The sequence below is a fragment of the Bos grunniens genome, chromosome 29 (assembly GCF_055505025.1).
Source record: "Bos grunniens cultivar Pamir isolate PY7600 chromosome 29, Bosgru_T2T1.0, whole genome shotgun sequence".
In the NCBI taxonomy this organism is placed as follows: domain Eukaryota; kingdom Metazoa; phylum Chordata; class Mammalia; order Artiodactyla; family Bovidae; genus Bos; species Bos grunniens.
Genome location: NC_141193.1, coordinates 49,674,403 through 49,701,859, shown reverse-complemented (window position 1 = coordinate 49,701,859; position 27,457 = coordinate 49,674,403). Strand labels below are relative to the sequence as shown.

General features: G+C 44.4%; 1 protein-coding gene across 3 annotated transcripts in view; it reads right to left on the bottom strand.

Moving 5' to 3' along the window:
• Positions 1-284: 284 nt before the first annotated feature.
• FAT3 (FAT atypical cadherin 3) overlaps positions 285-27,457 on the bottom strand; it is an 805,898-nt gene continuing 778,725 nt past the window's right edge. For all 3 annotated transcript variants that reach the window (XM_086383385.1, XM_086383384.1, XM_086383386.1), the window contains 6 exons: positions 18,516-18,669; positions 15,885-16,537; positions 11,270-11,383; positions 7,390-7,449; positions 6,611-6,646; positions 285-5,957 (listed from right to left, as the gene is read on the bottom strand). In XM_086383385.1, coding sequence (XP_086239511.1) covers positions 5,335-5,957; positions 6,611-6,646; positions 7,390-7,449; positions 11,270-11,383; positions 15,885-16,537; positions 18,516-18,669 — 1,640 coding nt within the window. In that variant the 3' untranslated portion in view covers positions 285-5,334. The remainder of the gene's footprint in view (positions 5,958-6,610; positions 6,647-7,389; positions 7,450-11,269; positions 11,384-15,884; positions 16,538-18,515; positions 18,670-27,457) is intronic.

Below are 27,457 nucleotides of genomic sequence, written 5' to 3'. Positions count from 1 at the left end.
CTGCCTAGAATGCATGGGGATGCATTTACAAAAGATTTCTGCAGTGATGAGGCTCAATGACCCAGCACTGTTTTCATCCCCATCAGGAAAAAAACCCTATAGGCGATGGCACCCAGTAAGAAGGTACATCAAATTTCAGTGTAGGCGTGCACCAGACCCCGTGGGAGTCTCTGTGGCAGAAAGAAGTTTCTGAGGAAACTACTATCCCTACAAATATAATTGCCATGTGAGCAATTAACGGAAGACAAATGAAAGGCGACCCTTAAAAAAGTCAACACGACTGATAGTTTCAATTTTTTCTTTTTACTTGAAAATTTGTTTAACCATCAAATTTTGGCAGTTACAAACCTGTACACTGTTCGTTTTTTTTGTGGGTTTTTTGTTGTTGTTGTTGTTGTTGTTATCTTTTTTGTTTTTCTTTCATTTTTTTAGAAAAAGAACACAAGACTGAATACTGCCAACAGCATTATATGCAGAAACAATTCATTTCCATAAGGGACAGGATCCACTTTAAGTGTTAGCTTTCCCTTTGCATAAGGTTTGGTGTGTGATGTGTGTGCAAGTTGAGGTGAGTGTATGTGAGTGTGAAGAAATGATGTACTTCATTCTGAATCTGAAATGGCATACAAATCAGGTACTTAGTAACTGGGCAAAACACACTCGATTTTTAAAATGTCAATAAAAACATTTTCTTGGAAACAGAGAAAGTTAAATGAAAACAGTGGAACCAAAGAAAGGCTATAGAACATTTGGAAATGACTCAAAAACACCATTTTCAAATCTAAAATGCTTTATGTGTGTGTGTGTGTAGTTACCTCAATAGTTTGCAGACCAACAGCGTGGGTGACTTAACATTATATTCAACCCCCCAAATTAAAGTATCCTGATAGGCATCAAATACAGTATATCTACAAAAGCCTGGAAAATTGAAACCATTATATACAATTTTATAAACATTTTAACACCGAAACATACATCTTTTACAAACCAGCCTGTTTGTAACAGGTAAATTTACATGACAATCTCTCTGATACAGTGCTTAAAAAGAACTGCTTCCATTTCTGAACACATCTGAACACATTTGTCATTTCCCAAAATGCAGTAGTATGGGCTCATAAAATTGTTCAATAGTAGCAATTCAGGTATTTGTTTGCCAGAAGGGTACTACAGTACATACTGATGGGTCCAAACACACTCCAAACGACTCTACGATTCTCGAGTGCATTCTAAACACTGGAAGAGACTAATTATGGCCTTTGTGTAATATTACATACTTGTAATTATTGCTTTTCATTATTACATAAGGAAAGAAAATCTTATTCTTTTCCTATCTCTTAGCCAGCTGGCTAAATATTAACTGATGCCAAATCCACATATGGCAACTTTAAACCCTAGAATTATACAACCAGAAGCTTAAAGACATTGTGGATTTCCACCAGACTAATGTGCAGTTGAACGCTGCAGGACAAACCCCAGCAAAAACACAGAACCCGCCTTGTCACAGACCACACAAAATGATAACGCTAAAGAAATGCCTCTTCACATCTCCATTTCTCATGATTGGAAGCTAAAAACAAAAAACATAAACCCTAACCACTTTAGCAATATCCGTGCACTGGGAGGGCAGCAGAGAGGAGAGACCAGACGATTATCTGGACAATGCATGCCAAAGGAACAGCAGAGCTCCCAAAATTCTCCCATGGAGGTGTCCCTGGGTCCTAAATGATCTAGTTGGCTTACCTCTTGTCTCCCTGATGCTGATCATGTAGACTCAGGCATCGGCGGGGCAGCGGGTGGGTGGGGGTGGGAAGTAAACAGGAATTGGCCAACAATGTTTCCCTTGCTTCTTTTCCCCAGGCTCTGCTAATGATTCCCAAGAGTGGTTCCAGGTAAGTTCCAGGAATGCATCAATCCCCTCTCTAGGTTTTCACCCCAATTGTCTGATAGGATAAATCTTAAATGCATGGACGTGACTTGTTCATATCACCAAGTCTTCTACAATGGCATTTCATGAACTGGCAGGATAGGAGTACATGGAAAGTTGGCATGGAATGAAACTCAGTAACAGAATCCTCATAGAAGAAAGCAAATAAATTAAACACCTACCTTATCTTTTACAGCCCAGAGCTTCTGCTGACTGTATGACAAGCACCACTAGTCCAGCTACTCTCAACCTAATCAGAATGTGTGCAATACAAGTAAAGTGCCTACAATGGGCTATGGAAAATGGCTTCCAGAGGTAGCACATACAGGTGAGGAAAACATGTATGGGAAAGACACTAATTGGCTTAAATCTTTCCCATGTGGTTCATCAGGGTGAATGGGGTAGGCATAAATACCAGGGCTGGGAGGAAAGAAAAAAGAAAAACAAATGGACCCGGTAGGTAATATAATCAGAGCTTTACTGTACTTACTGATCAGTTTGAGTTCCATTTTATAACTATCATTCCATCCTCATTTTAGAAAACATTCATTTGGTGAAAGCAGTTTTGATAGATGTCCAAAGAAATGTATGAATTTTGTCAATACACCTTTCCTATGGGGGCTGCAAAAAAAACCTAAGATCATGAGGCTTCCAGAGAAATACTCTCCATGAGTTCTATCTTCTAGTATATCCCAAAGCAGGAATGGGGTGAAATCAAAGCTCCAGCAGAAGCAGGCAGATACCATGCCCCATGCAGATTAGTGGTGAATAATAGTAATAGAAAGAATACTGGTCAAATGGATGAGTTCTAGTTCTTGTTCAGCTACTTAACTTTCTGTGTGAGCTTGGGTGAGTCCCTTCCCCTCTCTGGGTATGTTTCCTCTTTGATAAAATAAGGGGATTGGATAAGCAGATCTTAAGGACCCTTCCAGCTCTTGAATCATTGGTCACCCCACCTAGTTCCATCTTGGCCTGGCTGCAAACCATTTCAGAATCTACAGGAAAAGCTAATTATCCAGAAAGTGAAAAGATACCATGTGTTTAAAGGTAATTGATCAAAACATAACACACTTGTCTGGGATACATTTAGCTGCAGAGCTACTCTGCAGAAAACCAGGGGAAGATATCCTGAAGAAAGAGGTATTTTATACAGTTCAGAGCCAAGAGTGGGCACAATTTTCTTGGGTGACTTCACAACAGCATTAGGATCTATTTATTACTTCATTACTGGGTTCCGAGGGCACTCTGCCTGGAGGGTATGCTGTGCAAGCAGGAGTGACTCATCGGCATTAATCTCCTTCTAATATTTCCTGGGGCAAGAAATGAATTGTTGGTTTTACTTTGATTGTTTTTTATGCCACTGCATCACAGAAAGTGTAGCAGCGATTCTATTCTAGACCATTCGTTTGTCATTTTCTCTGTGATTCTTGCAAATGGGTTTCTTACATAAGGAACATACCAAAGATTTCATTCTCCCAAGCAGCCTTAGTGAAATTCATTTATTTCAAGACCACAGTGCAGATAATGTTTCCATGAGTAGGTCTGACTAAGAGATAGGAAGAGGAGAAAAGCTGAAAAATCTGTGAAGTGTATGAGTGTACAGTTTACTCAGGAAGCTTGAGAATGAATAGGAATTTTTGTTTGTTTGTTTTAACCACAAACTTGTGGAAACACTCCTATAAAGAAGTGGACTGAACATGAGTGAAACAACTGAAAAATACGTCTGAGTGGATGAGACACACCAACGCCGTATGTCACCAGAAACTGTGGACACAGAGATTCGCTCATATGCAGAGAGTGCAAATACGCATTTATTTAACCATGGCCTCTGTGCACGTGCCCATGAGCCGACTGATGCAAAAGAGAAAAGTTACTCAGCTCATCACCTTTAAGCTTCGAGTTACTGTATTCCCAGTCAGATGATTCTCCTGGCAATTTTGGAAACTCAAGGTCAAAGCCCGCATGTCGGAAGAGAGGAGAACCAAAGGGCAGGGGGTAATGAAACTTTATACTTTTTTCAAGTAAGAGTTTAGTTCTGAAAAATTTTAACAAAATACTGTTTTGTCTTCTTCCTTAAAAAAGCTCAGTTTTGCTTCAAGTTAATATAAACGGCAATACCAAAATAAAGTTAACTGAATCGGAAAAAAATATGGCATTTGGTGTTTCTCTAATATCATCAAGATCAGAGAAATCGGAAGGTTGGCCTTGCTGGCAAGATTTTTAACACAGGTTGTATCCTAAAACCTTCCTGTCACTTTTCCTCAAGAGCAGCCTTACTGAGTGCAAGCACATATCTGTACATAGGCCCAGATACACACACTATTATAATTTATACACAGTAACTAATCTTTCTTCTCCTTTTTTTAAAAAACAAAATTGCATCTATAGTGATGATGCTACCAATTTAAAACACACACCTTTTATCTGCATTATCAAGAACTGTGATTATCTAGCTGAAAACTTTGGAAGTATTAAATTTTTTTCCCTTGAATTTGTGAATTCTGCTTAAATCTCTCAATATCTCTCATTCTAGGGAACAATGTACTAAAATATTCCTTTTTTTTGTCTCTTTATTTCCTGATTCTCAGAACAAAGGCCAATTTCTGCCTCAATGTTAAAACTGTAGTTACAGTCAAGAATATTTACTGGAAAACACAAAGACTGATAATCACATTCTTTCCAATGTTTGCACAATATTAACTTTCCCCTCAACTTACAAAATGGGACCCAGATATCTCAAGTATTCCTCTTCATTGATATCTTTCTCAATGATCATAAAATATAACTATATTATTTTGGATGCTTAACACAAACAAACAAACAAAAATAACTGAGCATACTAAACATGTTACCCAAACCTAACTTTATAGCTGAAAATTGGGTAGCTTATTTAAAAAAAATAAAAAGTTGATTTGAAAGGCTTCAGCCCATTTTCTTATTTAATAATGGTCGTTCCTCTTTTCTTTTGCCTAAGAGACTAACTTTCCCAACAGTCATAACTACTATTTTCACTTCCCCCCATTGGCTCAAAATTACATGCAACAAACCCTCTTGGCTTGCTGCCAGTTATTAATACTGCAAGGACCAGACCGACGCTGTAACACTTCCCAGGGCACAAGACTGCACAAAGCAGACAGACGGGCCGTCTAACGTCACGGCTGAGCTTGATTCCCCCTTGAAAACCTCGGTGCACCTCTGGGTCATGTAGGCAGGCACGTGCTGCCCGGACGATGGTTCACCTCTCAGAAACAATTTCTGAGCCTTTCCTTTTCACCCAAGCGGAGTCGAGCTTGCTCGTGACAGTACGGGGAAGGAGTTTCCAGCTGAAAATACCACGTTGTTTGCTGTGCGGAGCTGCGAGCCGAGCCGGTCTCTGCGCGTTGTGCCAGCCCGCGGGCTCGATGCCGCCTCTACACCTGGGTCTGCTGCTGGGTCTCCAGAAAGGGAATGTGGAGGCTGGCGAGGCTGAGCTCCCCAACGCTCTCATAGTCACTCACGGCCACTTCGGAGTCGTCAAAGCCGCAGCTGGCCGACACGTCGGAGGACGAGGGGCCCCGGGAGTTGTGCAAGGAGAGGGCCACGCCATCTGCGGGGCCCGCCGCGGCCTCCGCGCCCGGGTTCACGCTCACAGCAAAAGTACTGAACTCGCCGGCGGCGGGCGGGCCCCCCACGTCCGTCTCGTGGGGGAAGGGGTGGGGAGGGAGGTACTGGCTGGGGTGGAACTGCGGCCGCCTCCGGCAGCCCGGGCTCAGCGTGCCGGCCAGCGAGCCGGGCCGCGCGGGCGGCAGCCCGTCGTACTGGTCCGCGAAGTCCTCGGGCAGTGGCGGCGGCAGCGGGTCCTGCCCCAGGAAGTCATCGTCGTGCGGCGGCGGGTACTCACTGTCCACGTCGTATCCCCCCAGGTAGTAGTCGCTCTCCAGCCCCCGTGCACTGCCCGGTGGCGCCGCGCCCTCCTGGCTCTCATAGGTGGGCACCTCTTCTATGTCGGACAGGCGGGCCCCAGGCATCCAGTCGGACGTGTCCCAGTGGTAGGCTGTGAGAGGGAAGCCAGGGCAGTTAGTTTCCTCCAGGGCGGCGCTGGGCACAGGGCGCAGAAAGCCGTGGGCAGGGGACCTGGCATGCAACTTTCAATGCCCAGGAGACAGCTAAGAAGCCAGGCACAGCCCCATGCTTTTTATAGGGCCCTTCTCAGGCCCAGCCGTGCTCTTGCCCTGGGGGTACAGGCAGCGGCAGCTCTGAGGACACCTGATTGTTGCCGCGTCTCCCTCTCAGCCTTGGTGAGCAAGGGCACGCTGTGGAAACACAGTTCTAGAAGGCTCTCCCCTCCACGCCCTCTTTCTAGCTGTAGGCTAAGTGCAGAGCCAGGCTGGCAACATGCTCTAAGAGGCAAGATGCACCAGCCTTCCTGTGGACAGCAGGAGGGCGGGAGATACCCGTGCAAATGAATGAATGACTGGGGAAGGGAGAGGCTTGGGGAGGGAGATGTGAGCAGGGCTTTCACCCCTAGTGCTGAGCACACAAGACACCTGGAACATGCAAAAGTCAGGGCACACGAGACACCTGGAACATGCAAAAATCAGGTCAAAGACACTCAGAAACGATGGAGGGAGACGGACAGGTTAAGAGCAAACTCAGAAATTTCTAATGCATAAGGAACATCTGGTGCTGGGGGCGTGGCAGTGTCACCTCGGTTGAAGTTCTGTCCTTGATCCATGACAGACACTGTTTAAATACAAAGGGAGAAGTGAAACTGACAGTCCAAGGCATGTGAAGAGGGTACAACAGGACATTTTAAATGACTTTTAACAATGCTCCTATTCCTCCCTGTTGTTATTTACAAAACAAACAAACAAAAAAACCCATCTATAGCAGGCCCTAGTAGTTTTAAATCACTAATGAAAGTTACTTGATTGAAATCAATCCCCATAATATTGTAGCTTTGAATGATTTCTTAAATATCCCTAGCTCATGGTAGGTGCTCAATCATGTTGAACGTAAGAATGAACTTAGTATTAATCTGGACTTCAACTAAGTGGATATTCTTCTCTGGGAAGAGATTTTGTAAAAAGAGTATCTCACATATTGAAAAAATTATGAACTGGATTTTTTTTCAAAACTGTAAAATTCACTCTAATTCAGAGAGAGACATTCAGTGTCTCATTTGAAACCACCTTTTTACTGTTGCCAGCTGATTAAAATCACCCTTAGTTCATAAAATAAAGAAGCTACAAGGATGTATTATACAGCCCAGGGAATATAGCCAATATTTTATAATAACTATAAATGGAGTATAACTTTCAAAAAGTATTAATCACTATGTTGTACATCTGAAACATATATAATACTGTACAATTATACTTGAAAAAAATAAAATAAAATCATCCCTTTTTTGAAGTAACAAGGAAGCAGTATTTCCTAAAAAGGTAGTTGCCCAAAGAAATGCTACGGAAGAAAACAGTAAATACCTTCATTCTCTATAGTGTCAACTACATTGTTGACAAGCTGAATGACAGTCACTATGGATGCTTGTGGCCAGGAAAGACGACAGGAGGGAGGAGAAGGACAGTCTCAGGTTAGTTACGTCTTCTGAATATACACTCTTAACAACAGCACAACAACAACAAAGGAACTGCCCGCAAATGCCCAGAGCTTCCCACAGTCCACCGACTGGACTACAGCGGACACTCTTATCCCCTGGGGTTCTCGGAGGAAGGGAAACAGCAGCAAATCTAAAGGCATGGTCGGCAGGAATTGCCACGCCATAAATTCACACCTCGTGGCCCAGGGAAATCAATCTAGGAAGGCAGAGGCTCATAAGCTCATGCTAATTTCTCATTAGTAACTCCCAAAGGCTCCGAGGAAGATCGCACTATTCCCAGGGATAATTACTTGCTGGTCAGCCGCGCTACTCCGAGCCAAATGCCAGTCATGGACGATGACCTTTGCAGGACTGATGGTTTCACCCTCACATGGCACCAACGGCAACCTGGGACGACCCGAGGCCCGGCTCCCACCCGCCAAGTGTAGATGGGAGCTTGGCCTCTGAAATAGTCAGAAAATGAGGAGGAGATTTCTGTGCCCACCTGGGTCGCCTTAGCATCTGATACCAGAAGTTTTTGGCGAGGTGATCAGGCTTAAACCAATGGGTAGAAGGCTAAGTCAAAGATCTCTTTTCATAAACGTCATATTACTCTTGAAAACATATGGCTTATGTTTTCAATCAATATCTTTTGATATTGATTTCTAACATAATTCCACAGTGATTAAGAGAACAGACTCTGTATGATTTCAATACCTTTAGACCATCAAATTTTTGTACCTTGTTTTATGTCCCTGGATATATTCCAGGGTCTCCTAGTTTATAGTCCATGGGAACTTGAATAGAATTTGTATCCTACTATTATGCAGGTCAGGAAGCAACAGTTAGAACTGGACATGGAACAACAGACTGGTTCCAAATAGGAAAAGGAGTATGTCAAGGCTGTATACTGTCATCCTGCTTATTTAACTTCTATGCAGAGTACATCATGAGAAACGCTGGGCTGGAAGAAGCACAAGCTGGAATCAAGATTGCCGGGAGAAATATCAATAACCTCAGATATCCAGAAGACACCACCCTTATGGCAGAAAGTGAAGAGGAACTAAAAAGCCTCTTGATGAAAGTGAAAGTGGAGAGTGAAAAGTTGGCTTAAAGCTCAACATTCAGAAAACGAAGATCATGGCATCTGGTCCCATCACTTCATGGAAAATAGATGGGGAAACAGTGGAAACAGTGTCAGACTTTATCTTTTTGGGGGCTCCAAAATCATTGCAGATGGTGACTGCAGCCATGAAATTAAAAGACGCTTACTCCTTGGAAGAAAAATTATGACCAACCTAGACAGCATGTTGAAAAGCAGAGACATTACTTTGCCAACAAAGGTCCGTCTAGTCAAGGCTATGATTTTTCCAGTGGTCATGTATGGATGTGAGAGTTGGACTGTGAAGAAAGCTGAGCACCGAAGAATTGATGCTTTTGAACTGTGGTGTTGGAGAAGACTCTTGAGAGTCCCTTGGACTGCAAGGAGATCCAACCAGTCCATTCTGAAGGAGATCAGCCCTGGGATTTCTTTGGAAGGAATGATGCTAAAGCTGACCCTCCAGTACTTTGGCCACCTCATGCGAAGAGTTGACTCATTGGAAAAGACTCTGATGTTGGGAGGGATTGGGGGCAGGAGGAAAAGGGGACGACAGAGGATGAGATGGCTGGATGGCATCACTGACTCGATGGACATGAGTCTGAATGAACTCTGGGAGTTGGTGATGAATAGGGAGGCCTGGTGTGCTGTGATTCATGGGATCGCAAAGAGTCGGACATGACTGAGTGACTGAACTGAACTGAATTGTGTGAAAATTGTATAAATCTTAATTGTATTGAATTGGTTCATGTGCTTTTCAGGTCTACTTTGTATGTGTGTGTTAGTCGCTCAGTTGTGTCTGACTCTTTGAGACCCTGTGGACTGTAGCCCGCCAGGCTCCTCTGTTCGTGGAATGCTCCAGGCAAGAATACTGGAGTGGGTTGCCATCACCTACTCCAGGGGTTCTTCCCAACCCAGGGATCCAACCCAGGTCTCCTTCACTGCAGGCAGATTCTTTATCATCCAAGCTACCAAGGTCCACTGTATCCTTCTACTTTTCAGTATATTCATTCTATTAACTTTTGAGAGTTTGATATTGAAACTCCAACTAAAAATCTTAATTTACTTAAAAAAATTGTAATATATAGTGAAATTATCTGCAATTTTGTTCTGTCTTTTCTAAGTCTCCTATAAATGTGTTATCATACTTTCATAATTTAAAAAACAAGAATGAGGAAAAAAACAACACTAATTGGAAGAAGATTCCTAACACTTTAGGAAGCCTGCTGGAATGGACCAGCCTAGAATGCTAAGCATGAAAGCCCAAGTATGTCATGGAGCAGAGACTGTGAAAGTAGTCAACCGGACATCGTCACTGGAGTTGCTGTCCGGAGATGGAAACACTATGTTCTTGGGTGCCTCTAGATGAAACAAACAAGAGACAGCTCTTCTTCTGGTAGGGCTGAAGAAGGGGGTAAACACCAAGGCAACCAGATCTGGAGACCTGCCTCTGACCTTCTGATATAGGCTGGAGGAAGTCTGCTGTCAGCGTGGCTTGTTGCCCAATGGTTTCTACACCTCTCAGGAGGGCCAGGGATTTGGGAAGGAAGTGGGAGGGATTGAGGGTAGTGATGGGGAAAGCAGACTATTTTACTTCCGTGATTGATGTTATAGTCTTGGGGCTCCCCTGTTTCTATCTTTACCTGTGGGGTGGGAGTGGAGGGACAGCAAAGACTGTGTTGTTTTCATTTTGTACTTCATGGTACAGAATGCCCAGTGTTGGAGGCAGCACTCAAGAGAGACTCTGCAAGGGTTTAGGGTTGAATGATGCCATACATTAATACATATTCCATTTTTACCAGTTGTTGACAAATGGGAAAACGGCATAAGGTATAGACTAGGATAAGGTTGCCTGTCTATTGATGACTACTGGAAATTATTCTTGGTTCATCACCGTGTGGTAAATTCTCACTGTTTCATGACCATTTCTGCTCCCCTCCCCTTCCTGGGGGGATCAACCCAGTCTCCAAGCCTGGTTCCTCAGGTCAGAAGACCGAGTCCAGAATTAACACCCTCTCCGTAAGCAGGGGCTCGTAGGCAGTGGAGGCGGTGGCTGTGGAGTCAGTGGGGCTCATGAGCCACATGGGACGGGATGCACCATTTTGGGTGCATGTTAATGTTTCAAAGGAGCGGATGTATCATGTCTACTAGAGTCTCCAAAAGCTCACGACCCCACACGATCATAAGGGGTTCTCAGCTGAATGAAGGCACTGCCTCTCTGGGAAGCAGGTTCTACTGGAAGGAGGTCTTGCCTCTGAACGAATTTCTAATGATGCGGAGGTTGGATGTAGAGTGAAGAGTGAAGACATCATCACGAGTTAAAAAAGGAAATAAATCACAGTTTGCTAGAGAGTATTCTTTGGGAGAAGGTGGTTCCATCATGACCCAAATCAAAGAGGACACATTGCTGGAGGTCTGGGGGAGCCTCATCTCCTTCTGCGCCTGCTCACAGCTGGGGCAGCTCCATGAGAGCTTTGCTTTTTCTGTGAAAACACCCAACAGTGGTGTTTTCCAAAAACACCAAAGTTCACCAAAAAGCTGTGAGCATGGGCAGAAGTCCAAGATCAGGTCAGGAAACGAAACAGGTCCCATCACCCTCCCCTCAGCCAGCGGCTGCCAGCACAGGAAACACCATCCTCCAGGGGAAACAAATCCCGGGACTTCTTACCATTGTCGTCGCCCGAATCCGACTGGAAGGAACTCAGGGACTGAACTTCCGAGTTGCTGCCTTTATTACTGCCTGCAAAGCAGGTCACTTCTCCCGGGTCATCAACCCCTTTGTCTTCGCGGACAGCCAGAGAGAAAGCAGAAATGACACTGGTTACCTTGTGCATTTTTCCAGCCCCGTCCCTTGCCAGAGTTCACTCCTTGGGGCGCTTTCATCTGCTTACAGAAAAGAATTTAGCCACACAGTAGAAAATTGATTGTGCCATCGGGGGCAAAGGTCTGTCAATCAAGAGATTTACATTATGGATTCGAAACCCTTAACCCGTGGCAAATGAGCTTCCAAATAGCTGACAGCCAAAAGTCACCGCTCTGTCTTCAAAGGGGAGAGACTGAGTGAGGAGTGAAGGGACGATGGAGTGGGCTGGGTTTTGCCCTTCAGAGTTAATTTAAATCATTTGCATGGACCGACGTGGTGTCAACACCAGGTTAAGTGAGATTATTTTTAAAATAGGGGTATAAATATTTTATAGGCAAGAATATCATTACAGGTCTCCAAACTTCATCTCTGGGGAGTGAGTGAAGTTTTCCATGTCACCGTCTAGAGGGCAGCGTCACACCACTTTTTGGGAATGGCAGCACGCGGCACTCTGGCAGGAGGGCAGTCGGGGGTGTGGACGTGCTGTTAGCCACACACTTCCCCTTTCTTTGCCGCACAAAGACAGCCTGCACACACACACACCAACAGACACCCACACAGCCACACACGCTCTACAGGGCTACTGTCTTATTTGATGGACTAAGGAAGCAATGGAAAACAACCCGTATCTCCAAGTTGTTAAGAGAAAAATGAATTAGTCACCCAGAGACTGTCTGGCCAGCTAGCGCTGCCTTGCTTAACAAAGGAGGAAATGTATTCCATAGAAACTCAACAATACTTTAGGGGGCCGCTTGAGTTTTGGCCTGAGGTGGAGTCTGGAAATAAAGCTGTCACGTTCCGAAGTAGGGGGAGGGAACTGATCAGCAGGAAAACTTCCAATCGTTACAGAGTGTGACGGCACCAAGAGAGGGGCCTCGTGCTTCAGGAATGGTTGTTCTTCTCTATGACTAGAGGGATCACCGTTTCTTCCACGCGGGGTGGTGGTGGGCGCGGGCACTGCAGCGTGGCCTCTGCCACCGGATGCTGGAGCCACAGCAAAACAATCAGTTGATAAACAGCTGATCTAAGTGGAGAGAGACACCAGGGAGAAATTCACCTGTCAGCAGCCACACCACAGAAAACAAGACGTGCCTTGGAAAAGCACAAAGTGGGCACCGGGCTCAGCCGTGAGCACAGCTGATGGGAGGGAGGAGATGCCAGGTGCCCCACGCTGGTGAACACAGTGCTGGGCAGAGACTCCTCTCTGCACTCCTCCACTTATTTAAGCCCCCACTTTTCATTGCTAAGTAAAAGGAGGCTTTCCATTAACCAGAGGATTTAGCAAGGCTGCAGTGAAGTCTAACTCTACAGATAATTTGAGAGGGAATATATTTATGGGTAAAATCCAAGGGCGGCTGCTGCTAAGTCGCGTCAGTCGTGTCGGACTCTGTGAGGCCCCATAGATGGCAGCCCACCAGGTTCCCCTGTCCCTGGGATTCTCCAGGCAAGAACACTGGAGTGGGTTGCCATTTAAAGTGAAGTTGCATGTGCAAATCACTATATCAGCTACAATAAAAGAACACAAAGATGGATTAATTTCTAACTATCAGGAAACTTTCAGTCTAGTAAGTTACGTTCAACATGCATATGAGTAAATATATTGTTAAATGAAAAAAATAAAAAATAAAGTGAAGTTGCTCAGTCATGTCCAACTCTTAGCGACCCCATGGACTGCAGCCTACCAGACTCCTCCATCCATGGGATTCTCCAGGCAAGAGTACTGGAGTGGGGTGCCATTGCCTTCTTCCAAGGGCAGCTACTTGAAGTATAAGTGTGTCTCCTTAACGGTGGACTCAGCAGTGGGGGTGCACTAGATTGGCATGTGTAGAGGTTCTCTGCCATCATCAGCAGACCCTCCCTCTCCTGTGCCTCTTCCTCCTCCCTGTAAAAGTTCCAGGAGTAGTCTTGGTAAAAGAACCTGATGCACCAGGTTCGAATCCTATCCCTCCCTTTTCTAGTTACTGCTCATGAAGTGAAGTGAAAGTTGCTCAGTTGTGTCTGACTCTTTGCGACCCCATGGACTATACAGTCCATGGAATTCTCCAGGCCACAATACTGCAGTGGGTAGCCTTTCCCTTTTCCAGGGGATCTTCCTGACCCAGGAATCGAACCCAGGTCTCCCACATTGCAGGTGGATTCTTTACCAGCTGAGCCACCAGGGAAGCCCAAGAATACTGGAGTGGGTACCTATCCCTTCTCTAGAGGATCTTTTCAACCCAGGAATCAAACGCAGGCAAGTTATTTCACTCATCCCTCCTCCAGCTGGCACCCACGTGGGGCAGTGTGGGATTTAAGGAAACGATTCAGCACACAGCAGTGGTGGCTTCACTGCCTCTGTTTTCTCATTAAATCTCTTCATCCTTAACCCTTGCACACTGGACTCTGTCTTGAAGACTCACTGAAACATTCTTGAGATCACTAAGAAACATCCAGGTGGTAAGCATAGTACATCTATTTTTTTCTGTGTAAGACTGTATCCTCCTGGATGGTTTAATGGGACTGAACCCTGCTGACCTTATGGATACCCTTAACTTCTGCTCGCCGCCCTTTCTGCTTTTCCGGCTGTCTCTTTGTGGCCGGTGTGTGTTTCCCTTCCTGGCCCTAGCCCCTGCCTACCTAGCACATTCAGGCATTTGCAAGTGGCCCAGATTGAGCATACTCTTTGCTCCTGCTCCCTTGGTGAACTCACACTCTCAGAGATTCAATCATCTTGAGTGTAGTTGGCATCCAAACTTCTAGCCTTGCCTTCCTCCTAAACAACAGAGCCAGACACCCCTCAGGAGACCCCTTCTGTGTCCCCTGCACTAACTGAGCTGCTTCCTGTTTCTAGAAGGCCCTCTCAGACAGTTTCCTCTCAAATCTTCAGTTGAGTTCAGTCGCTCAGTCGTGTCTGACTCTTTGCGATCCCATGGACGGCAGCACGCCAGGCTTTTTTGTCCATCACCAACTCCCGGAGCTTACTCAAACTTATGTCCATCGAGTTGGTGATGCCACCCAAGCATCTCATCCTCTGTCATCCCCTTCTCCTCCTGCCTTCAGTCTTTCCTACCATCTTGTAATAGGTTATTCAGTTCAGTTGCTCAGTCACGTCCAACTCTTTGAGACCCCATGAATCATAGCACGCCAGGCCTCCCTGTCCATCACCAACTCCCGGAGTTCACTCAAACTCATGTCCATTGAGTCGGTGATGCCATCCAGCCATCTCATACTCTGTCGTCCCCTTCTCCTCCTGCCCCCAATCCTTCCCAGCATCAGAGTCTTTTCCAATGAGTCAACTCTTGGCATGAGGTGGCCAAAGCTTAAAGACACCAGGAGGCATGCCCCCTTCCTCCATGGAGGAACCCTTTATCTCCTTGACTACAGGTGCTTTCTACCTTCATTTAAAACCAGCCTACCCCCGCTTCTGCTCCAACATATATCAGAGTACTGTATCCCCAGCCTTTGGAAACTCCAGCCACCCAGGGTGTTATTGCTGCTTGAATATAAAGCCACTAGGCCTGAGGAAAAGTCATAGGATACAACAGAGCTTGCCTGGCTGATACTAGAGCGGGGAAAACAATCACCACCTCTCGCCTAGATGTTCGCAGAGGCCAACTAACTGCTTCGTTCTCGCTTACTTTCTGCTTAGTCTCTTTTCCACAGATTGGTCTGAACCATCGTTTAAAAATGGAAATTATATTGCGCTACTTTCCTGCTTAGAATTCTGCATTAGTGTTGCTCACCAAGCTCCAACTACATTGACCTTGTTTATGTTCTTCAATAAACTAAAGTCTTTCCCACCCCAGGGCCTTTGCACTTGTGGGTCTTCCTTTTGCCTACAATTCTGCTCCAGGAGGCCAATAGGAGAGGGAAACACTAGCATCTGGCCTGGACCACATTTCCTGCTTGTCTCCTGGACCCTGTGTTCCAGCCAAACAGAAGGACCTGCTCTTCTTCTGAATTTGTGGGTGCTTCTATGTGGGACACTTTTCTTTTACTAGAATTTTAATCCACCATGGTCCAGCTCCAGTGTCCCTCTGCTCCTCTCAAGTCTTCTCCCTAAGACTGGAAATACTCCCCCTGACCTTCCAGAGCACACTTCCTGTATATTGCATATGTGGCTACCCTGCTTGGTTTACTGCCAAGAGTATGTTGTTATGAGAAGAGCATGGGTTTTAGAGGCTGGCAGCCCTGGGTTGGAATACCAACAGCCTCTTATGAACTCCGTGATGGTGGGCACCTTATGTATGTTCTCTAAGCTTCATTTTCCCCATCTGTAAATGGGGATAGGAACCAGAGCAATATTTCAGAGCTGGTGTGAACCTTCAGTGTCAGGGCCTGTCCTAAGGAGAGCTCTGTGCCTCTGGGGTCGCTCTCCCTTCCCAAAGTTCCACTAAACACTGGTGGAAGCAATGCTGCCGAATTCCTCCTGCGGACTCACTCTCAGTGCTCGCGTCCCAGCCGTTCTTGCGGATGGAGTCGCAGTCGGAGCGGCAGGGGGACACGGCGGGCAGGTTGGGGGCCACGCTGCACACCACCACGCCCCGCCGAGCAGTCAGGATGCGCGGGGACTCGGGGTGGAAGGTGGTCATCTCCTGGGGCTCGCCGCCCAGCCCATCTCCGATCTTGTCCAGGTTGCTCCTGGAGTCGCCCTGGAAGCATGGGGTGTAGGCCATGGGGCGCACGGGCACCTGCGGGGGCCCGGCCTCCTGGTACGCGTGGCGGCCGTCCCCGGCGCGCAGGCTCCGGAAGGGCACGCCGTTGCTCTTGCGAAGCAGGGCAGCCGTGGCGGGGTCCTGCACCAGCGTGATGTTGTTGCGGGAGTAGCTCTTGCGGAAGACCTTCTTGCGGAAGACGACGAAGAGGACGATGAGGGCAACGATGACCAGGAGCACTGCGGCGATGCCGATCAGCTCCTCCCTGCCCACGTAGGCATGCCCGGCCTGGATGTTGGGCACCACCACCGGCCGCAGCCCGCAGTACTGGCCCACGTAGCCCGGCGTGCAGTTGCACACGAAGGAGCCGAACACATTGACGCAGGCGCCGCCGTTCTCACACTCCTCCCGCTCGCACTCGTTGACGTCCTCCTCACACCTTTGCAACAGAACACAAAAGCCCCCTCTTAAACAGCAGGGCTGGCGTGCGTCTGCTCTTACACGGACATCTTTCAGAACAGTAAAAAGCCCCTGTAGGGGCCCCTGAAGCAACACAGAAATGACGTGATGCAGGGTACACGGGAGATGCGTGGGCCCTAGGACATCCTCATCACGTGAAGGGCTTCCTACCAACCAGCCAATGCCATCTCTCCCGTACTCTGAACCTGCCCGGCTGGGTGGGGAGGAAAGGGCTGTCCTGGGAGAGAAGAGACGGCATGGAAAAAGAAACCAGAAATGCTGTTGAAGACATACTGGTCTTCAAATGCTCAGGGCCAGATGGATCTCAGAATGCAAAATTTTGCAATTTTAGAAATGACATACACTACGTGTCTTTCATATTATGTAAAATACCCACCCCATCCCACAAACTGGCATAGGACCTATCACCAAATATACCAGTGTTTCTACAGTGAAGCATATGGATAGTCACACTAAATGAGGGAAATAAAGACTAGAATAGCCTCGGAATGGTTTGCTTGGTTTTGCCAGCAAGTGTTTGCCACGATTATATTCTCAATCTTTTTACTTCTTAGAGCTTTGGGGATTGTAGAATTGCAGATAAAGAGCTGTGAACCTAGACACCCCATACAGAGTTTCCCAGGAGGAGAAAGTTTTTGATTCTGACATTTCCCTCTAATGAACACAGTAATTTTTGGTCTCTTTGGGAAGCTAGAGTAATGGGGCATATGTAGGCGCTGGGTGGAGGGATACTAGCAATGTTTATCTTCCAGATTCTATGCTTAGGTTTTTAAATTTTATTTTTATTTATTTAATGTGGGATCTAGTTAACTCACCAGAGACGGAACCTTGGGCCCCTATTGGGGAGCGTGGTCTCTCAGTCACTGGACTACCAGGGTAATCCCTGTGTTTCTGTTAAAGGCTAATGCTAACTCAGATTACCAGGGGGAAAATGATTAAAGCGTTCTAACGAAAAAGAAATCAACTTTACTCTCTTTAAAGCAATCCATGACTTGTTTTGAGTATAGTTAAAATAGGCAAACATGTAAGTCTTCCTCTGAGTTTAACGTTATTTAAGAATATAGTCTTTCCTCTTCCTTGTCCTCTACTTCTGCAGTTGTTCCGACATGTTCATTTTAAAAGGTCCGATCACGTATATCTTTGGTAATCCACCTTTTAAAATGTAGTCAAATGTCCCTAATGTGAACAGATTGAGGCCAGGTCAGCTGGAAATTAGTCAGAATCATGGAGTAGTTAAAAATAAATGCAGCTTTATTACTTTAAATTACATCCAACGATTCAAAGTCAGCTAAGTATTTCCTGGTAAAGTCCTCAGGAGATTTGCTTTAATGAATACATAAGACTGATCTGTAATTAGAATATCACTTTGCTTGAGATTTTATATATATATATATATATATATATATATATATTTCTAAAACCATCAAGGATGGTTAAAATGGTGTTTTACTCAGAACTGAAAACATTCCCTTTCCATTTGGCTAACACTTTAATTTCCCTCATTCTTGGGGGAATAAAAGATTTTCAAAGTAAAGGTAAGTCTTTAGTTTCTCAGGATGATCATAAAACCCTAGGCAGTAGAGTCCAGTTGATGAGTTCTGGGGAAATGCATAGCATATCTATCTTAGAATTATCCTGGAAACATTAGGTCATAGATGACTTTCTTTAAAAGAATTTTTTCCAGATTATATAACACATAGTACTTATATAACTTTTTGAAAATATAGAGAAGAATAAAGTAAAAATGTAATTTACCCATAATCCCACTCCTCAGAGATAATCCCTGATAACATTCTAGTCATTGGTAAGCACTCTTCATGTACAGGCATTAACCATTTGCCCATCCTATCAGTAGTAGATATTTTGCCCCAGTTAATTTTGTTTTCTTACCAAGAAGAGGCAGTGTAGAAAAAGACTAACTGCACAGTCGCACTTACGTGACTCCAGTGAGCCCAGCTTTGCAACTGCAGATGAAAGTGTTTCCTATGGGGTCGCAGGAGCCTCCATTCCGGCAGGGGTTTGGGAAGCAGGCTGTGATCTCAGATTCACAGTTTCTTCCGGTGAATTGGGAGAGACAAGTACACTGATAACCTGGAGAAACAGAGGAGCTCGTGAGCCACAGATGCTTCTGCTGATGCTCAGCGTGCACAGACTCTTCAGTAATGTGGCCTCCTAATTCCTCTGAAGAGGGTCCAAATTCCAAAGATGATTAGCAAATTGGTTATTTTGAACTTGGAACACATCTTGCCACAAAAATGCCACGTAATGGTTTGTAGCTCGTGCTAGTCCACAAAAATTCATCTAATTAACCACATACATGAATGATAGTAAGAAGGGTGAAAAGACACCCAGGGAACAGATCCCAAGAACAGAGATCAGGATGTGAAGGAAGATGCTTTCCCCACCACACTGCTACTGTAAAGACAGGATGTCTCTACGTAGGACTTTATCTAGGTACTGTGCTCATGGCATTACATCTCTTCCACAGCAGCTTCCTGAGAAGGGTGTGCATGAGGTCAAGTGAGACCTCACGCAGCTGAACGTATTTTTACTCCATCATTACACTTTTTTTTTTTTTTTTTGATAATTAAGTTAGGTATGGAATTCTAAGCAATTCCTTCTGTGTTACTTTTGAGAAATCCAAAGTCATTTTGGTTCCTGTGTGTGACCTGGTTTCTTTTCTTCTCTTAACAGTTTGGAAGGCCTTCTCTTGCTCCCAGTTTTCTGAGCTTTCACAATGATGTACACGTTCATGTGGGTTTACTTCAACCAGTCCTGGGTACTCAGTGGGATCTCTCACAAGCTGTAAATCGTAAGAACTTTGGGAAATTTTCTTTATTTCATTGATGATTTCCTTTCCTTTATTTTCTCTGTTCTATCTTTATGGAAGTTTTATGGTTTGGATGTCAGATCTTTTGGATTTTCTTTAATTTTATTTTTCTCTCTTAAATTACACCTATGTGGGGTTTTGTCTTACTTTCTGAGTTTATCATCTTTTGAAACTTTTATTGACATTTTCATATATGCTGAGTTTTTCCAAAGGCTCTTACTTTGTTCACTGAGCTTTTATTTTCTTAAAACACATAACATCCGGCTCCTGTTTTGAGGTTATACTATCTTCTCTTATTTCTCTAAAGATATTAATAATATGTTAATGAAGCTCTCTCCCTGTATAGTATCTTCCAAGTCGCTTTTATCTGTTTCTGAGGTTTGGTCTCTGTGAAGGCAGACTTCCTATGTCCAGTTGACTAAGCTCTAGTGCCCAGTTACTGGTCAAACACTAGTCTAGATGTTGCTTTGAAGGTATCTGTGGATGTGATTAATATTTACAATGAGTTGGCTTTAAGTAGAACAGATTGGGCTTCCCATGTGGCACTAGTGGTAAAGAACCACCTGCCAATGCAGGAAACATAATGAGATGTGGGTTCAATCCCTGGGTTGGGAAGATCCCCTGGAGGAGGGCATAGCAGCCCACTCCAGTACTCTTGCCTGGACAATCCCATGGACAGAGGAGCCTGGCGGGCTGCAGTCTATAGGGTCGCAAAGAGTCAGACATGACCAAAGCAACTTAGCATGCATGCACAAAGCAGATTATCTTACATAATGTGGCTTCAGTTCAGTTCCATTCAGGTGCTCAGTCATGACTCTTTGTGACCCCATGGACTGCAGCACACCAGGCCTCCCTGTCCATCACCAATTCCCAGAGTTTACTCAAACTCATATCCATTGAGTCAGTGATGCCATCCAGCCATCTCATCCTGTGTTGTCTGCTTCTCCCGCCATCAATCTTTCCCAGCATCAGGGTCTTTTCAAATGAGTCAGCTCTTCACATCAGGTGGCCAAAGTACTGGAGTTTCAGCTTTAACATCAGTCTTTCCAATGAATATTCAGGACTGATCTCCTTTAGGATGGACTGGTTGGATCTCCTTGCAGTCCAAGGGACTCTCAAGAGTCTTCTCCAACACCACAGTTCAAAAGCATCAATTCTTCAGTGCTCAGCTTTGTTTATAGTCCAACTTTCACATCCATACGTGACTATTGGAAAAATAATGTGGGTGGATCTTACCTATTCAAAAGAAAGCCTTAAGAAGAAGGAATTCTACCTCAAGACTGCAGCACAGAAATCTGGCTGAATTTCCAGTTCTGAGGATTTCAAATCAAAGACTGAAAAATGAACTCTTCATGAATTTCTAGCCTGCTGTCGTGCCCTATAAACTTCAGACTTGCCAGTCCCACAATCCTATGAGCAAATTTCTTAAAAATCAATCAGTCTCTCTCTTTCTCTGTTTGTTTCTCTCCCTCCATTCCTATCTATAATCTGTATATCTATCCATCAGTCATCTATCTATCCATTCATCTATCCTATAGTTTCTGTTTCTCTGGGGAACCTTAAGACAGTCCCTATCTTCCAAATGAGAGGATTTCATTCCTTGTCTGATAATCCTGGCTTATCAGTTCATACTGAAGAATGGGGTGGAATAAAAGTAGAAATCTGCTAGGAAGCTCTGAGAACATCAGTGGGGCTTGTCAACTATGATACGGTGTCAGTATCCTTGGGTGGGTCAATTTCCACAGTAATGACCCTTATCCCCTGTTCAGAGGGAGGGTAAATACCTGGTTTCTAACACATGGGGGATTGGGCAGTAGTAGAAGAAGTGTGTGGGTCTCAGCATGCAATGAGCACGTCATATTTACTGTAGTCCACAAATAACCATCTTTACTGTTATTAGAAGCGCTCTTGGGTTAATCTCTGCTTCCCCCAGTGGTCAGTGATTGATATTGGAATATTGTAGATCGATCTCTGCAGGTGTAAGATATTAATAATCTGTAGATTGAAATAGTGTATGCTCTCCGTAATGACTCCACACTTCAGAGAACTCTCACGTACAGGAGGACATCATGACTGTATGTGGGTGCTCATAGATTTGGAGAAAGACATCTTCAGGAGGCAAGTGGAAGACGCAAGAAAGACATCTTCACATTCACAGAAGAAGGAATCTGTGTAGCCTCAGCCTCCCTGACACTAAGAATCACAGAGAACCAGAGATTGAAGCTCAGAGAGAGACACAAGACTCTTGAATGCAACACCAGTGAAACATCAGAGAATTAATTTATAAAGAAAGATCACTGTTGATGCAAGCTGTGTCCAGAGACAGCCGGCCTGAAGTCTGTGGGCAGGATGCTTGCTTCAAATTATGCTGCTGACTTGGGGCAATTTTTTCTCCAGTTTGGGAAATTGTTCACCTAAAGGGAAGTGGGGATTGCTGAAAGCAGTTGTAATTGGGAAAATATGCTTCTTTATGTCACCTGGCTAGTCTTTGGTGAGGGTGGCATGCCATTTAGAGACAGAGTGACTTGTGAGAAGGAACTCAGTTCTTTTTTAGACTAAAGGGAGCTGCGGGAGAACCAGGAATCTGCAAAGCACAGCGATGGTGAAGATGGGGAGGGTGGTCAGCCCAGGTAGGATTCCTCCTCTCCAGCTCCTATTTGACAAGCTTCTGGCTGTTTCTCAAACTACAGCAGAAGCGGGGGCCAGGGAGGGGCAAGGAAGGACTGTCTGAAAATAAGGGGCATTTGACTGTCATGGAAACTGGCTGCTATGGAGGCTCACGGGTTTGATTTCTTTGATTTGGCGTCTCTGACCTTAGGAAATCAGAATTTAAAGCGAGGCCCGTCCTCCAGGGTACCGTTGTACTCCCACACATTTCCTCCTGCTTTTCGTCACTTAGCGCTACTCACTACTCGATGCGGCTGCCAGCCTGACTGTTTAACCTCCTCACTGCCACCGTGTGTCTAAGCCATCAGCAGTGGCGCGCTGGAGCTGGCTCATCTAAGGTTGAGGGTACTGACTTTAAGTGTTCAGGAAGTTGGCAGACAGCTATTAAATCACTGGTAGCCTGATGCCAGCCAGGCTGGGAAGAGTTACACCACAGAAATCAGCAAACACTCAGATCACGAGTTTTATTTTTAGAGAACTGGTTTACCAGCACAACTGGGGATAGGGATACAAGGACAGAAAAACACCACCTATGAGCACAGAGATCACTACAAATCCTGCACAAGGAGAAGCCCTGTTCTGCACCTGAGAAAATTAGATGTCTATTTTGAAGGTGATGACAATGATGGTAGCTAACAGTGACATTTATTATGGACCAAGGACAGTTGCTTTCGAACTGTGGTGCTGGAGAAGACTCTTGAGACTCCTTGGACAGTAAGGAGATCAAACCAGTTAATCCTAAAGGAAATCAAGCCTGAATGTCCACTGGAAGGACTGGTGCTGAAGTTGAAGCTCCGATACTTTGGCCACCTGATGTGAAGAGCCAACTCATTGGGAAAGATCCTGATGCTGGGAAAGATTGAAGGCAGGAGGAGAAGAGGGGGGCAGAGGATGAGATGGCTGGATGGCATCAGAAGCTCAATGGACATGAGTTTAAGCAAACCCTGGGAGACAGTGAAGGACAGGGAAGCCTGGCGTGCTGCAGTCCATGGGGTTGCAAAGTCAGACATGACTGAGCGACTGAACAGCAACAAAGGACAGTTCTAAGCACTTTACTTGCATTAACTCATTTAGGTCTCAAAACAAGCCTACAATAAAGGGACTATTATTATTATTCCAATTTTATAGATGGGGTACAGAGAAATAGATTATGTAGTCATGAAACTAGAGTGGACTTGAACCCCAGCAGTCTGGCTCCACAGTCCTGAGTTGTTCAGTTTTCTCCTGAATTGCATGTTTAACAGTCACACTTCATTGCACTCTCTATCTGAATTTCTCTGTTTATTAAAGACAGAAGCAAACTCTCCAGGATCTGCTCTCTTGATCTCAAATCCATGGGACAAGAGAAGCAGAGCCCTTTGCAAGACATCTTGCTTTTGTGAGTGTTAGTCACTCAGTCATGCCAGACTCTTTGCGACCCTGTGGACTGTAGCCCACCAGGCTCCAGCAAGAATACTGGAGTGGGTAGTCAGTCCCTTCTCCAGGGGATCTGATTGACCCAGGGATGGAACCTGGGTCTCCTGCCTTGCAGGCAGATTCTTTACCATCTGAGCCACCAGGGAAGATTTCAGAACTTTAAATTTAGAGAGATTTTTACATTAACATGCTGAAAAGGAAAAGCAATTGGATTTTAAAAAGTAGTCAGGTTTTTTTTTTTTTATGAAAGAAAAGTTATATTTGCTATTAAGCCTTTGCAAAAGTGGCTTGTTAATAAAATTAACTCATTCTAACAAAGTATTATTTATGATCTCATTATCATGGCCTGAGCCCTATTATTATTAATAATACTTTTTATAATATCAGCAAGTTTGCCATAATGATATTAAGTGATGTAATGTTTTAGTGGCTTAAAATCACTTTGTCATTCTATGAAGGTTCACAATAATTCCATGAAAGAAAATAAGAGGCTTCATTAACACCCTAACTCCCTGGGAGTGTTGGAGAGATGAGTGGCTTGTTCAAGTATGTACAGCTAGTAAGTGATGAATTTGAACTTGAATCCAGACTTTCAGATTCTCAAATATTTCTCAAAGACTGTATTGGCATTGGAACTTGTCACTAAGCTAGAACTTGCCACTTACTAGGCTCCCCACAACTCCCCAGGGAGCCAATGAGATGCAGGGAGATGGACAGCATCAGGCACCCTTCAGGGAGCCAAATAATCATAATAAAGATAACAACATATTAAAGCTTCTGCTTTTCCAAAGCATTACCATATATAAAATACAAATAGAGGGAAAGAATTCAAAAGATGGCCAGGCATTATTTGATCACAAATAATATTTTAACACTTTTGTGTACATGAAAGAAAAAATTCAGAGGATAATCTCAAAGTTTTATTCAAAACAGTGGATTCTTTTTTCTTGGGTTGGAAAATATCAAATAGGGAAACTATTAGCAAGAACATCAGCTTCTTACATGCTAGGAAAAATGCTAGGAGCTTTCCATGCATTATCTCACTTAATAATTGATAAGAACCCTATGCTAAAAGTACCATTATTTTAAAAAATGGGAACTGAATCTTACATAGGATTATTTGCCCAAAGTTACATAGTCAACAAGTGGGAGATGCCACTTTATACCACTTTCCAGATTTAAAAAAGATAATTGAGTCTGTTGCTGTTTTGTAAGTAAACTCATTGTATCATTTCTTTTTTAGATTCCACATATAAAAGAATGAGCTTCTGGTTGTAAGGGGGAGGGATGGGAGGAAGGGATGGGTAGGGAGTTTAGGAGGGGCATGTACTCTGCTGTATTTAAAATAGATAAACAACAAGGGGCTTCCCAGGTGGTGCTAGTGGTACAGAACCCACCTCCCAATGCAGGAGACTTAAGAAATGTGGGTCCGATCCCTGGATCAGGAGGATCCCCTGGAGAAGGAAACAGCAACCCACTCCAGTATTCTTGCCTGGGAAATCCCACGGACAGAGGAGCCTCGCAGGTGATGGTCCATGGGGTTGCAAAGAGTTGAACACGACCGAGCAACTAAATAACAAGAACCAACAAAGACCTACTACTGTATAGCACATGGAACTCTGCTCAATGTTATGTGGCAGCCTGAATGGTAGGGGAGGCTGGGGGAGAATGGATACATGTATATGTATGGCTGAGTCCCTCTGCTGTTCACCTGAAGCTATCGCATTGTTTGTTAATTGGCTACACATGAGTACAAAATAAAAAGTTAAAAAAAATAAGATAATTGTTCTGTTAGCACTGAGATACACATGTGAAAACACACACACACACACACACAATTTTCACCTTGCAAATCCTTATGAAACGAGAAGTGTATTTTAAAGCCTTGCCTCAAAGCTATGCTCTTGCTTGCGATACTAGTTACAGCTGATGCAGATGATTTTGAAATCTGCACCCAGAAGAACTTAAAATGCCCTCTCCTTTCCTTGCTCAAAGAAGAACATGGCAAAACCTATTACATGCAATAAATGGAAATGGTTTCAGCAATTATAGGGTGAATTTGGACCATGTAGGCAAATTATCAAGATCATTTCTATCTTACTCCTTTGACGTAGTAGTTGTTTTCTGATCTGATTCATCCAAGTGATGACTTCCACCTTCTGCCCCACTCGCTTGGTGGAGGTGAACATTATCCTGATTCGGTTTTGGCTCCTTGATAAGGAAACATCTGCCTTTTGCACAAAGAGGGAAATAATGGCAAATGTGCAACTAGCACTTGGGATCTGAAGTCAGCATCAACCACTATGCTTGCTCAGTTATGGACTGCATTTAGACACTCCAGGAACTTTATGCTTTGGGGAGAGGGCGGTGATGTGGTGGGTACACATCTAAGTTCTGGCTGTTTCCCATCAGCTGAGCTGCCTGACCTCTAGGAACCTCCGTTTTTATCTGATAATTAAGCATCACTCATACCCACTCAGAGGATAATGAGGTTTCTGGATTCATCAACCACAATGAAGCCCACAAACATTAGGTGCTTTATTGTTGTAATTACTGTAATTAGAATGGATTCAGAAATCAGCTTCGTTTCTCTTGCTCATAATCAAACAACGGAAAGCCATGAGTTTTTTTTTTTTAACTCTGACTTGTAGGCAGTATCTAGAGAAGGGAATGGCTACCCACTCCAGTATTCTTGCCTGGAGAATCCCGTGGACACAGGAGCCTGGCGGGCTACAGTCCATGGGGTTACAAAGAGTCAGAAATGACTGAAGTGACTTAACATGCATGTGGGCTATTTATGGGGAAATATTGAAACTTATGTCCATGTGAGTCTCAGTGAGCTTGAGAAAACTGCTGACCAAATTATTATGTGGGGTGCCACCCAAAAGTGGAGTGAGGTTAGCTGTGGCTTATAGCCTCTGTCACTACTTCACCCCCTCAACCTGAAGTCACTCAGACTTTCCTCTTTCCCCAAGCAGGGCCCATGCAATACCTTCAGACCTCATGAGATGAAAACTTTTGAAAGGGAGCTCTCTAACTTTCCCAAGGAAAGCTGGGTCACAATTCCCACACTATACATTGGGCTGAGCCTCTAATACTTTCCTTGAGGATCCAGAAACACTTACTGTGTTAACAACATTAAGCACACTGTAACATTTCACTTTCTAGCATGTTCTTTTGTGTCTGCACAAAATTTGAGTGCTTTAGGGTTTTGAGTTTTTCTATTAGGATCAATAAAATATTATTAATGCTATTACTATGAGGTTTTTCTAAAGTAATCCCCAGAAAGTTAATTCAGTATTTAGAAGAAAGACACCCAGGGGGGGAAAAAAAAAAAAAAAACTTTTCCCCCTCATAAGCTTCAAATCTTAGTCAAATTTGTCCACAGTATATTATCTTGGAGCCTGGCTTTTTTGTCCCCCAGTGCTAAGTGGGCCAGTGGACGGAGCATACCCAGGAGACCTGTCCAATTCTTTTAAGCCCGCCATGAAGGGAGGGAGGCCACATAAGTGGATCCGTTGGTCACAGAGACATCAACAGGATCCTAGAACTTAACACAGGGCTTTGCACAAGTCAGGCAATTGATTAGAGTTTGATAGACTGAATTAATCTAGACATTTACAAGTTAGGGGCTCAAAACATCACACAAAGTAGCACAGGTCACCCTGTAACTGAAGATGCTTCTGTGCCCAGCTATTTACAACATCTGGGAACTTGCTGCCTTGTGCACGTTGCTTAGAGGGGGAAGGTACACACTATTACTTTTACCTTTGAAAGGGAGCTCAGGGTGACCCCAAACTTCTGAGGAACAAAGTTCAATCTTTACATTAAAGCAGTTATTACGAAATGCAGGCTATGCACCTGACATTCAATTTCTGAATGTCCTATGTCTCCTGGAATTCACTGATTCACATTCTGGTAAATAAGGAATTTATTGGGATTCTCAAATGTCAGTGGTTCTCAAGT